We start from the raw sequence: 12,361 nt of genomic DNA, 5'->3' as shown, positions 1-12,361 counted from the left end.
GGGGTGATGGGCACAGAAGGGGTGACCCCACACATCCTCCACCACCGCACCAAGCCTGGGGCCAGCTCTCAGGGGCGAGCTGAAGGCTGCGGCTGCGTGGGACGCCGCGGCAGGTCCCGGCGTGCCGCCGGCTGGGCAGGTCTCCACCACAGCCGAACCATTCGGGCTGTCTCTCGCCCCCAGGACAAGCAGCTGCAGGCAGGCTGCCTGCCCGCGACCTGCGGGAGTCAGGCGGAGAAACAAGGAACGTGCACACAAGGAGAACCGTGGACGGGTTTTGGCAGCCGAGAGGCCAAGTGCCGGGTTGGCATTGTGCCATTTGCACGGTGGGGGCTGTGAAATTCATCTCCCAAGTTCATTCATTTGCCTGTCCCAGGCAAAAGCCGTGAGCCGGTGCTTGGGGGCCTGCCCCTCGGTCCGGCGGCCTGGGTGTGGGCAGAGGTTCCCCCGGAGCCGGGTGCTTTGGCCAGGCCACAGGGCGAGCGCGTGCCTTGGCGCCACGGCCAGCACTGGGGCCGGGGCCAGCAGTGAGGAGCCGGGGAGGAGAGGCGTGAGCGGGGCTTGTGCGCGGTACATAACGTTCTGCTGCGAGCACCCACAGGAAAACCAACCAGCAGCCCTGAACAGGGCTCTTTGTTCAGCTTTTTTTTATCTTCCCTCCCCTCCCGGCATCAACTTTTGCTCGCAGCTGATGGGCTCCCTGCCCCCTGCCGCTCCCCTCCCAGCTGCAGCCTCCAAATAGCCCCCGGGCGGCTCTCCAAGCCCCTGGCGATGCTGCAGAGACCGTCGAGGCGAGGGAGAACAGGGCTTCGAAAGCCCAGGAAGGAATAATTGCCACCGGCTCTGCCCCACAGGTCTGTAAAGCAGAAATAGGACAGCTGGGGGGTTTCCAGCTGCCAGGGAAAACGTGTGTTTGGAGGAGGGGGAGCACAGGGATTTTTTAGTTTACCATGCAGCAATCCCTCTGGTTTTCGCTGCCTTACATAAAGTGTTTACTGAGCAGGAGGAGGGAACAGCCAACAACATGTTTTTGCATTTGTAGTACTGTACAGGCTGAACTTTTCACTTCCTCTCAGTGGCTCTCGCACATGTGTCTATTTTGGTGCTGGGCGCGCATACAAACAAGCGATGTACTGCACGGAGCCGGGATGTTCCCTGCTCCTGCTCTGTTCAGCCATGAGCCCAGCACACCACTGAGAAACAGCTGGAAAACAAGGAACGGGTGGAGGACAAAGTGGGGGCTGCCTCAGAGAAATCTCAGCCCCTCATTTCAGAACCTTTGGCACGCACTGGGCTTGCGGAGAGATGTGGGCAATGCTTGGGCACTGCATCCTGCCAGCAGAGCCACAGGCACCAATCCCCCAGTGTCCCTGGAGGGCTGGCGGAGTGGAAAAGTTTCAGGTGGAGCAGTAAAAAGGAAACGCTCTTTCTGCATCTGATTACGCCGGCTGCAGCACGTAGGGTCGGCAAGCAGGGGGGACTCAAGGCGAGTGCGGGGGGCTCAGGGCACTGCTGTGGCAGCAGCAGCAGAAGGCGCGCAGCTCCGTTCCCAAACCCTGTCTTGATACAGGGGGTATTTCTGGCGAGTTTGGCAAAGGTAAGTTAGGTGTCTGGAGTAAGGATTAAAACCAGATGATTTAAAACAAAATGGTTGATGATTGAAACACTCCCTTCTTTTCAGAATAGCCCCGCGGGGATGGAGGTTTAGTACCGAATGCCATCATGTTTAAAGCAATACCGACAGAGGACCGGCTTACTTTGCAGGAGGCCCCACAGTGCAGGGGCTGGCGGTCTGCCAGCACCGGGAGGAGGTTTTCCGGGCTGGGACACGTCTCAGCTGAGCTGTAGCCATACGTGAGAACGCCCAGACACCCTTTCAGAAACCGTACAGTGGCTTTCCATGGGGTGCAGAGCTGGAACCGGGGCTTCGTCTGCAGATTGGGGCTGGCTTTTGGGTGGCATGTGGCTCTGGATCACGAAAAGCTGACTCTGATACCAGAGCTAATTTAGAAACAAATGCAGAACGTCCCTGCATACTTCCCCCCCCGCCTTAGTTTTAGCTAACAGAAACTGCTGGTCATATAACTATGATGGAGATGGATTGAGATTAATCTGTTTCAACCCAGATGTGGCTGGACTGAAATAGTGAGTAAAAATAAAATCATCCTGTAAATAAGATGTTGAAAATGGAAGAATTGGGCATCTGGAGCAATAAATGGTGTAATTACTTAAGTACAGTGCTGAGCCTCTCTCTCTGCTGGCTAGAAAAAAACGTGGTGTTGAGGCTCTAATCAGTGGAAAAATGAACATGTTGAAATGGTTCTGCCAGAAAATAGAAATCCAGTTCCCTTCAAGAACAGCAGTGAAGTACAAATGAAAAACAAGATGATTAAAATGGATGGATTTAAATAAGGGGTTTCTGCTGGCAGAGCTACATGAGGATTAAAATCTGATTTAAATCAATCCAGTTTTGAGCGTAAAGCAAGTGTGGTTTGGTTCCTCTCAGAGGGTTTCTTTTAAATTGAACTTAAGCTGACCGTTGTAACAGCCAAGCTGCTTCTGAGCTTCATTAAACCTCCTGTTACCTACGGAACAGCTGACTGTTTCTTTCATCAGACCCCCCTGCACAAGCTTTGAAAAGACGAACGGTTTCAAAGACAGAATTATTTTATTATTGCAGAGCAATCTAATACGTGACAAAGAGAAAAAAGAGTTTCAGGGTATTAAAGATACAGCTTCTGCATTAGAGAGCAGTGTCCTACCAGCACTTGCTGTGCAGACACAAGGGAAACAACAACGGAAAGAAAACAGCTTCGGTGCTACATGAGGTGCCCCTGCAGAAAGCGTCACCGCTTGCCCCCTCTCAACTGACCTGGGACAGTTCCCGTCCTGTTCATCCCCCAAAACAATGGCTAGGGCTGAAGAGCGTTTTTGGCAGGGCAGCCTACCTCTGCTCTACAGAGGCCCAGCTTGAGCGGCAAGCACATGGGCTTCCCAGCCCGCCGATCACCCAGTCCTTTGGCCACGCACAGGGAAAGGCCACGCCAAGTGTCAGGGTTGCTTTCCTCACCACCACACACTGTAAGTCTTCCCTTCTCTGTGAGCAATAAGGTGATTCTCCAAGTTCTGTAAAACTGATCCTACCTTCTAAGTTACAGAAACTGAGCCTTGCCAGTCCGTAACACCGCAGAGGACTTGGAGAATCCCGTCATTTCCATTTACTGGCAGCTTTAGGGGGGATCCCCATTCTCAACTTAAAAAAAACCCACAACAAAAGCCCAGTCCTGCCGATGCAGCTGTCAGCATCTTGATAAATGGGGGGGTGTTTTGAAGCCAGGCCAGAGAATGTTTTTCTTCTGCTCCCTGACAGCAGCAATCCAAGACACGCTCAGCCCGAGGAGGGAGTGAATCCCAGGAGCTGCTCTATTGGCTTGTACCTCCACTCATCTGCCTCCAGCTCCTCCACCAAACCGGCTAGTTTTTCCATCCGTGCGACTTGTTGATCTGTGAGAAGTTCAAAGGTAACTGTGGTTTGCAATGACAGCGCAATTAAACCTTTCAATTAGATGCAAATTCCCAGCTGTCAATGGGGAACAGAGCAGAATAAAACCCACCGAGCCAATTTGAATACAAACCCACTCTACATGACGCCCTGTGCAAACGGTGAGACCTCAGGAGAAAGCAGGAACAGGCTTTTCAGCCTTGTCCGGTGCTCAGTGTGTATTTACCCATCCCTGCCCATGCCGTCTAAATTCAAGTCCTAACAGGGAAGCACGAGGCCGATTAGTGTATGGGGGTGAGAACAGGATGAAGCTCATTTCTTTAACATAAATATTTATAGTGCAAAAGAACAGAGAAGTTCAGAGAGAGCTTGGTCAGCCCACGGTAGAGCTGGATGCAGCACAAGGAACTCCTCGTTTAATGAAGGTCCTTTGAGGAGGGCCTGGATGACTCCAGCAGAAAGGCTCTGCAATCAGAGTATGCTAATGACACAAAGGTCCCCATGGAGAGACAGGCTGTCTCCCTGGGGATCCCCAAGACAACTTCTTCCTCTCAGCTTTATTTAAAACCAGTTGTGTGTTGGGTATGCAGGCTCAATTTTCAGTCAAATTGCCTGCCACGGTAGGGAGATGAGAACAGCCCGTTCTTCTCTTGGCTCTGCTCTAAGTTTAACAGCACAGCGGCCTCTTGGAAGAACGGCCCAGCACAGCTGACTTGCTAGCAAGAGGCGTAACATGAAATGCGCATGATTTATGCTGACTGCAGCAGTGGGTGCTTTTAAGAGGGACTGTTCTCACTCCACCTCCTGCAGCCGAGTGCTTTTGGGAAATGTCAAACAAACAAGCCAAAAAATGATGACCTAAATCTTTTTTTAAGCCTTTCCCCTTTCTTAAGGGGAGGCAACTGGTGCTCCACAAATGAGTTTCAAAGGCTGGTGCTTATCAGGGTGCCAGTCTGTGCAGCAGCCCCTGGTAGCTACAGCCACAGTAGCACCGGGGCTGTGGAAACAATGGCTGTGAAGCTTGGCTTTGCTTTTCAGTTCAGAAATACAGGAGCACAGCCTTACAGTCTGCTGCACGTCCCCAGGTTGTCCTCCTGACAACCCTTGCTGGTGTAGGACAGGAAATCTCACTGGTCTGAGACAACACGTGGAAGTACCCATTTCTAGCTGACAAGAGGTGGGGACAAGAAAGGATGTGACCCTCAAGCAGCAGACACAATCTGGTGCTGAGCTCTGCCCAGTGACTTAAGAATGAAAGTTGCCATGCAGTCAAGCCCATCATTCGGTTACAGGCAGCTGGGCAAAGGCCCCAGGAGGGAAGCAGTTCAAACAAGATGTAAGGCTCTTCCTTAGGGAGGTAGGGAGTGGAGTCAGCCCCATCACGCCACACCAGGCATCTGCGTCTCTGTCTCCTGAGCACCTTTGGAAACCTGGCTTGACCCTGCTGAAATCACAAGGGCTTGGGCTCAGCAGAGAAACAAAGGTGGAATCAAGTGTCTGTGTGCCTGGGGCCATAGAGACAGCCAGCGCTGGGCCAGGATCAGAGTGTGGGTGTTTCCTGCCCATAACCTCCCCTGCTGGCCTCACCTCTCGCGAAGGCAGCACAGCACACAGCAATGGAAAAACAAGCTTCGAAAGGCACAGCCTGTTCCCACCCAGGCTGTGTGGGTTCTCCTCGCTTTGCATAGGGCTTGCAAAGGACTTGATGATGGCCTGACTTCTCCTTAATTTGCCAACTTAAAAGGCTATTCTGCTTTTTTGTGGTCGGCACCTGAGAATATGTCAGCCTTTTCTCTGTGCTCCCCTGCCATCTTTCCTGATCAACATCCAGTTAAAATAGACGGCGCTTTGGTGCTTACCGTGTTTCACTTGCTTTAATGTAGATGCAACCTGATAGCTGAAGACAGATTCACAGAGGAATCTTTCAGAGCCATCTGTAAACAGAAGAAGGGAGGTGGTTTAATCTGAGTTTTAAGACTGAGCAGCCTTAAATGAGTGCCACCAACCTTCTATTTTTATGTCCGAGCTGTGGGTTTCCCTACTTGCCTTGTTCCGACACTTTCCCCTGCGCTGAGCATGCAGTCCTCCGGTTTCTAGCCCTTGTGACCCTGTGCTCAAATCCTGCGCACGGCTTTGGCTGGCTCCCAGTGCCACTGGGGAATGGCTGTGCCACCTGGGAGACATCCTGGCTGATATTCTGTTACATCCCCTCTGTCAAGCAATTTTAGCCCATTTTAAATAGAAGGTAAGCTAAGGAGAAGCCAGCTAATACTATGACAGTCTCCGATTCCCTCGAGGCTCAGACGCTTCTGTCCTTGTAATGCTTTATGATTTCCCACAGGCTTAGACCATAACCCCGCATAAAGGATTTCAAATAATGTGTATCTCTTGCCATCTAAGTCAGTAATCGATCACACAACTGCCTCAGAAATAAAGCAATCTGGAATACATAGCTAATTGTTTGCCAAGTACTGACATAGCTTGTACTCCTTCCTTCTAAAAAAATCCCAAAATACCTAAGGGTTTATGTAAAAATAAGCAAGATAGTTAAAATAAGAATAAAAATCAGTCAGTTAGTGAGGATTTTGAACAAGAAACGGATATGCAGCTACCCCTTTAGCACCCACCTGATGAAAGAACGGGTGTTCTACCACCTATTATCTCAGACATTAAAAACCTAACCTAAAGCTTCCCGTGACGGGGAGAGTGTTAGGTTGCTGATACCAGCCAGAGCAGACAAACTGCCATGTTACCGGTAAAGAGGTCAACCCAAAGCAAAATCAATTAAAAGCTCCATGCCACAAAAACGAGGGGAGAAGCGATTTCAAAGACTAAGGGAAGAAACAGACCTCTGGCCCTGAAAAATCTGAATCCCAGGTACGAGGGATGAGTTGGGATTTTGTTGTGCTCAGAGCATCCTCTTGCAAGCTGTTGAAATGCTGTGTTGGTGCTGCCCTGTGCTATTTCCAAATATACACTTCCCTCTCCTCTGACTCCCCAGCCCGGCTGTCCTGCTGAGTGGCTCTCTAGCTGCCTGTCTATTTGGTAATGCAAAGTGTTTCATTATTTTGTTTTGAGGGCTCGTTAACTTCTATGAGCAAGCCTTCAGTCATAATTACTTCAATAGACTGGCATAAGGCCTCTAATGTGTAATAAAAACAGTCCTTAAATGATGTAGTGATCAGTTCCCAGCTGCCCTGCACTGCCGTGTCACTTCTGAGCTGCAGGGCCACCCAAGCCCCAGTCCCAGCCACCCCAATGAACCTCAGGCTCACACGGTCAAGTGTGCGGCATGGTGACACGGGAAGTTCAAGGGGAGCTGGCAGACAGACAGGCAGACTGACCCTGGCGTAACCCTGTCATCTGGAGGACCTGCCCTTCCTCCCTCACCCAGAGCAGGGGCAGGGACATGCAGCTGCGACGTGTCTGGGTCCTCCTTCAGGCAGCCCTGTTGAAGAGGGTGGCAGGCTCGGGCACCCAAATGCCAGATGCTGCGCTGGATCAGAGCCCCAGCCCTCTCCAGGCGGCCCTGCAGAAACACTCTGACAAAATCGAGCCTGAAAGGGGAACGTGCTCAGCCCTGAAGGATTAAAAGAGAGGTCTAGTCCTGATTTATCCCATTGCAGACCTCTGTGGCAAGGTTTTATTTGGGTCGAGGGCAAAAACAAGCCCTGTGTTTCCTGGCCAGCAGGGATACAAGCTACCTTCGGTACTAGCCCAGTCAAATCCAACATGAGAACGCATTTTGCCAAGAAAAATACTCCTTCCTCAGCTATCTTTACAGTAATTCCTGCCCAACATCAAAGCATTAGCTAACAATGAGCAATTAACGCCGTCATGTTCCCTTTCAGGTAGATTGCTTCCTCGTCTGAAGTGTCATGGAGCTAAAAAACAGGCGACTGCCAGAAAAATCACTTCCTCATGAACAACTGGTGGGAGAGCCAAGGCAGCTCAGGACCTACCCGAGGCCTGGTGCTTCCTTCCTCCCTCCCTCCAGCATTTGCCAGCTAAAGTCTGAAAAGGCAGCAGGGTGCCAAGTTCAGCAACTCCTTTGCAGGGCTGCTTGCATATCAGGAGCAGCAGGGAAGGAGAAGGGCAGGAGCAATCACCTTCCAGCATCTCTCCAGCTCCTTTGGGGTAAGTGAAGAGCGCTTTTCGGGGCGGTGCCAGGTCTGAAACGCTGAACCCTGACCCTGTTACAGAGCTGCCGCTGACTCCGCCAGCTGAGGAGGATGAGGAAGAGGCTGCCATTTCACCCCGTCCCAGCCTGGAAGAACAAAAAGGGAGCAAAGCCAAGTTAGGAAGGGCATCTCGGATTTTCCCAGGGCACAAAGCCAGCAACCACGCACGTATCTGACGGCAGATGAAGGCAGTGAGGTCCAGGAAGAGGCAGTGAGCACAGCTCTGGGCTGTCACCCCCCTCTGCGGCTCGGCAGCCTCAAAGCGCTGGTGGTTCCAGGCTGCCCTGCATGCGTAGGAGAGGCCGCCTGCGCCCGCTGCACGCACGCACTGCGTGCACCCACTGCAGGGACAGCTGCAGTTAGCTGTCACACCACGCGGTGGCACCCAGAAACTGAAGGTAACCCATGCTCTGACCCCTCGGACAAGGGACCTGGGAACTCAGCGGGATGATCAGAGCATGCACAAAAATAACCTGGTACAGGTCACTGGCCTGAATTCACCGGCCTTCAGCTGTCTCGTGCTCTTCCCGCACCCCAGGGGCCATAAAAAAGACTTTCTTGTTTTGTTTTTTTTTTCCTTTCCTTTTTTGCCTTGTTTCCAGGAGCACAAACAGAAAAAGTGCTGCTGCCTCAAAAACCTGGAAGCTGGCAGGACTGCCAGTTCCAGTGCTGCATCCTGCACGAAGCCACGCTGCGCCTCATTTGCAGCAACTGCTCTCTGTATCACTCCAGATGTGCTTTTGCTTTAGGAACACTGCATCTGACCTAAACCAGCAATGGCTGAGCATCCGCCTGCCTGTACAGCACAAGCCTGGTCGCCTCTCACACACCCTTTTCTCAGCCTTGCTTTTAAGAGGAATTGGCTGTACACTTTGCCATGATGGTGTACTTAAACTTGTCACATACCTCTCCCATAGTAAAAAAGCTGTCACTTGGCACTTGTAAGAAACAGCACTTGCTACTCTGCCAAATCATTTATAAGCATTTCCCAATTATCCTGCCCGTTTAATACATTTCTGTTATCCTACTTAAGTTAATACACTTGTACAGACTCTTTAGACTATGCAGACGCTGCCTCTGGAAAGCACTCAAGGATTTAGCGGAGAAAAAGGGGTTTAAAAGGCTGTCACAACTAGGGATTGTATGTTCATTCACACTGAAGCTCAAGCTTGTTTACTGTAATACAAAACAGCGCAGCAGCCTGCATGAGGCTGGGGGCTTAGAGGCTGTGAAGAACACTGGCTGAATAAAAGAAACCTTCAATATGGTTATGATACGTCCAGAAACACCTTCCTCAACAACGCTGAGCAGGCGCTGCTCCCCACTCCTGAAGGAAGCAATGTGACAGTTTGTGCTGAAATGCTGCTGACCGGGCTTGCAAACACGGCGGACTCCTCGGTATAGGTTCAGGATTTCTATTTTAGATGCACTGAGGCAGGTGCAGAGCCGGGGGGCGGCGGGACAGGGCGACGCCCGCACCCCCGCCCTCAGCGCCTCAGCCGCCCGCCATCTTGGACGGAGACAGCAGCCGGGGGGGGGGGGAGGGAGGGGGCTGCCGGCACTGCGCATGCGGAGCGGCGCTACCTGACCATACCCCCGCCGAGAGGGGCAGCAGCCTCGGTGGCGTCGCAGCGCTATGCACCGCCCGCCCCAGGCCCCGCCCCTCCCCACCCCACCCCACCCCACCCCACCCTCTGGCACGATGGCCCCTCCCCGGCTTCCGTAGAGAGCTGCTTCCCGGTGAGTGCGGCCTCCGCCGCCGGCCTCTTTCCCCACTCCGGCTCAGCCGAGCGCCCTTCTCCTCCCAGGCCGCCCCCCGCCCGCTCCCGGGGCGCGCCGCTCGCTCCGAACCTCACCTGGGCGCCCGGACGGCTTGGCGCAGGCGGCGCGCGTGATCGCGCTCGCGGTGCATTCTGGGGCGGGCGGGCGCGCGCCGCGCGCGGCCCCTTCCTACTTCCGTCGGGAATGGGGGCTGGTGGGCGGGGCTGGCGGGAGCAGTTGGTAACGGCCGCCGTGACCCGCCGCGGCTGAGGCAGGTGGGGGGCGGCCTCCTGGGCTTCCCTCCGCGCCGCTCTCCGCGCCTCGGGCCCCGCGCCCTGACCGCGGTCCTGTCCCTGCGTGCGGGTGGGGCTGGCAGGCATTGCCGGGGCAGTGAGGTGTGGCCGCTCCTGAAGTCTTGCATCAAGGAGCTGTGACACGGGCGCTGCCGTTAAAAACAACAACAGAAAGTCCAAAGCCTGAGTGGAACCAAAACACCAACAACCATATATTTATTTTTTTGTTTTTCCCATGGCTTGTTCTGTCTTCCTCTCTGCACAGTTCACATAGGTTGGAAAAGACCTTTAAGATCATCAAATCCAACCATTACCCCAGCACTGCCAAGACCACCACTAAACCATGTCACTGGGGGCCTCATCTACGAGGTTTTTGAACACTTCCAGGGACAGTGATTCCACCACTGCCCTGGGCAGCCTGTTCCAATGCCTGACCACCCTCTCTGTGGAGAAATCTTCCCTAATATCCAGTCTAAACCTCCCCTCATGCAGCCTGAGGCTGTTACATCTGCACTTCTTTCATTGAGCTACAGGAAGGCCTTTTTAGTTAAATGTAATATCAGGTGATGAAGGCAATTTTTTTTGGTGGAGACTGTTTTCTGAGTAACAAAAATTCCTGTTTTAAAAGCAAGGCAGACTGAGATTTGCAACGTTAACAGTTTCAGTGAACATAGACATTTAAGTACCGAAGGTGTGAAGTCTGCAGATGACCGTCAGTTCTTTGCTTTTGCACCATTCAGTGTTCTCCGCCATAAAAAGTATAAGTCTGTGCCCCATGTTTCTGATGTTGTTTGGAATAATGCAGGACAGGGCAAGACTTCTATGCCTATGCCTCAATCTTACTGCAGTGCTCTGTGGTGGAGCAGGAGGTGTAACCGCTTACAGCAGTGCTGTAAGCCCCTCACAGTGCTTTGTGTCCCTTCCCCAGCTGCCTCCCAACCACATCCAGAGAACTGGATTTGCTTTTGAAAAGCTCCTTGGGCTTTTGAGAGAGAAATAAATGGAGGATATCAGGTGTTTTGAGAGAGGTCAGTGATGTAGGAGAATCCTTGCAAGAGGCTGTGGAAAATAATGAGGTGAAACTTCACAATCCTGAGTGGTGCTGATAAGGCACATTGATTGAGGCCGCAGGGAGTTTTAGCTAAACCCTGTGAGTTTCAGGCAGAGTGGTGATCTGGGGCTGACCTCCTTGCGGGGCAAAACCTTGATGCTTCATTATGTATCTCACATTACTTAAATATCCCATTTTTACTTGATTGTGCTTCATGAGCTGACAAAAAGTATTCTTTGTAAGTTGTAAGTTCTCATAAAATTAGTCTTTGAATGAGTGAGGCAAGGTTTGAGAGGATATTGCATTTCTGAAGTCTCTCATACATATGCATAGAAGGAGGTATTGCTCTTCTGGAGGTACAGATGTCTCTCTTTACTGCTGAGCCCCTCAGAGTTCCGCAGATGCCACTTACAAATTATTCTTGAGGAAACAGTGAAATTTACCTTTTGTTGGCATATGTTAGCAAAGCTGTCTTTGTTTCTGCATTAGGAGAAGGAGCAGGATGGACGTTCTGCGGCCCACCCTGATAAGGATTGGGGGGCGAGTATACAGGAAGAATGTCATTCAAGAGCAGGCCTACCAGCTCGAAGAGGAGGATGATTTCTGTGCAGGTAAAGAGTGAGTCTTGAGGGGTGACTGTGGTGCTATCAGGACACGTTACAGGTGAAAGCGTCGACACTGGGGATCTAGGGAGCTCTTGGTGTCATCTCCGATGTCTTTATGTGCACAAGGACCTGCCCATGTGGTGAAGCAAAGTGTTCAAGAGGGAGAAAAATGCTTTGTGTTGGTCCCTGATGATCCTGTTGACCAAATTGTGGATGTAATCCCAGTTACCTAATGTGGGTTGGGTGGCTGTGCTGCTGACTGTCAGGTTGCTTGCCGGCCGTGAAAGATTTCTAGTAAAAGAGGAAAACAGATTGGTTCTGTGGGTCCCCCATGCCGAGGGTATGAGAATTTCTGATTTCCAAAACACTGTACCTGAGCCCTTGAACCGAAACTATCCTCACCTTTTATTTGTATTCTTCTGTGAGTTTAAATTCCTGCTCAGGTCTCTGAATGGGCTGCAGCTTCCACCCTGCCAGAAGAGACTATTTCCACTGGGTAGTTGCACAACTTCCAGCTAAGAGAAAACCTGGGCTGTAACTACCACTTTCCTACACCTCCCAGCGTGGCGGATTTAGAAGCAGTCATTATGTTTTCTGGAGGTGGTAGTAAGGTGAAATAAAAAGCAGTTAGCTGCAACAGAGAGGGGTCCATTTCTTCCTTTATTTAACCTTGGGAGAAGAAGGCTGTGAGACTACTGTCCTACATAAAGCGCTGCCAAACTTTACAGAGGTTTTACAAGGTCTGTTGTTTTTTTTCTGTTAGGCCCTAGTGACTCTGCAGATGAGCCCTGTGATGCCTTTGTGGTGGAAGAGACTGAGAAAGGCTTCCAGTGCAGAGTGGAGGTTCCCAGCCTGTTATACAAGTGAGCCTGTGTGTTTCTGGTTTATTTGAGTTGCCGCCAGCTGAGGAAGTGGTTGAGTGCAGAATATTTTTTTTTTGAGGTTGGGGTAAGCACCGGATCTCTGAA

The 12,361-nt window shown here is 51.7% G+C and overlaps 2 protein-coding genes and 1 long non-coding RNA gene across 8 annotated transcripts in view; 2 read left to right on the top strand and 1 right to left on the bottom strand.

Annotated features, from left to right (window-relative positions):
* The first annotated feature begins 701 nt into the window (after positions 1-701).
* On the top strand, positions 702-2,384 carry LOC115608610. The gene is made up of 2 exons (XR_003991599.1): positions 702-854; positions 1,682-2,384. It is a non-coding gene; the product is annotated as an uncharacterized LOC115608610 (long non-coding RNA).
* Positions 2,385-2,649: 265 nt separating this feature from the next.
* ANAPC16 (anaphase promoting complex subunit 16) lies at positions 2,650-9,616 on the bottom strand. 4 transcript variants are annotated; one of them, XM_030487704.1, is made up of 4 exons: positions 9,540-9,616; positions 7,612-7,769; positions 5,362-5,436; positions 2,650-3,504 (listed from the first exon to the last, which is right to left on the bottom strand). In XM_030487704.1, exons 1-4 carry the CDS (start codon positions 9,593-9,595, stop codon positions 3,389-3,391), a joined length of 405 nt encoding a protein of 134 aa, XP_030343564.1. In that variant the 5' UTR covers positions 9,596-9,616; the 3' UTR covers positions 2,650-3,388. The 4 variants fall into 4 exon arrangements, with proteins under 4 accessions (XP_030343564.1, XP_030343563.1, XP_030343566.1 ...); XM_030487703.1 differs by having other exon boundaries at positions 7,465-7,769; positions 9,540-9,605; XM_030487706.1 differs by lacking the exon at positions 5,362-5,436 and having other exon boundaries at positions 9,540-9,605.
* Positions 9,367-12,361, top strand: part of ASCC1 (activating signal cointegrator 1 complex subunit 1) — a 40,982-nt gene continuing 37,987 nt past the window's right edge. For all 3 annotated transcript variants that reach the window (XM_030487696.1, XM_030487698.1, XM_030487697.1), the window contains exons 1-3: positions 9,367-9,423; positions 11,278-11,399; positions 12,157-12,256. In XM_030487696.1, the coding sequence (XP_030343556.1) occupies positions 11,291-11,399; positions 12,157-12,256 (209 nt within the window). In that variant the 5' untranslated portion in view covers positions 9,367-9,423; positions 11,278-11,290. The remainder of the gene's footprint in view (positions 9,424-11,277; positions 11,400-12,156; positions 12,257-12,361) is intronic.

The sequence above is a fragment of the Strigops habroptila genome, chromosome 5, assembly GCF_004027225.2.
Source record: "Strigops habroptila isolate Jane chromosome 5, bStrHab1.2.pri, whole genome shotgun sequence".
Lineage (NCBI taxonomy): Eukaryota > Metazoa > Chordata > Aves > Psittaciformes > Psittacidae > Strigops > Strigops habroptila.
This window is presented reverse-complemented; position numbering and strand designations above follow the sequence as displayed.

Excerpts from the sequence above, each read along its gene's own strand:
- ANAPC16 (XM_030487703.1), bottom strand. The coding sequence starts at position 9,595 with ATGCACCGCGAGCGCGATCACGCGCGCCGCCTGCGCCAAGCCGTCCGG. Across the intron at positions 5,437-7,464 it reads AAGGAAGCACCAGGCCTCGG|ATGGCTCTGAAAGATTCCTC; the intron begins GTAGGTCCTGAG and ends TTCTGTTTACAG. Across the intron at positions 3,505-5,361 it reads ATTAAAGCAAGTGAAACACG|ATCAACAAGTCGCACGGATG; the intron begins GTAAGCACCAAA and ends AACTTCTCACAG.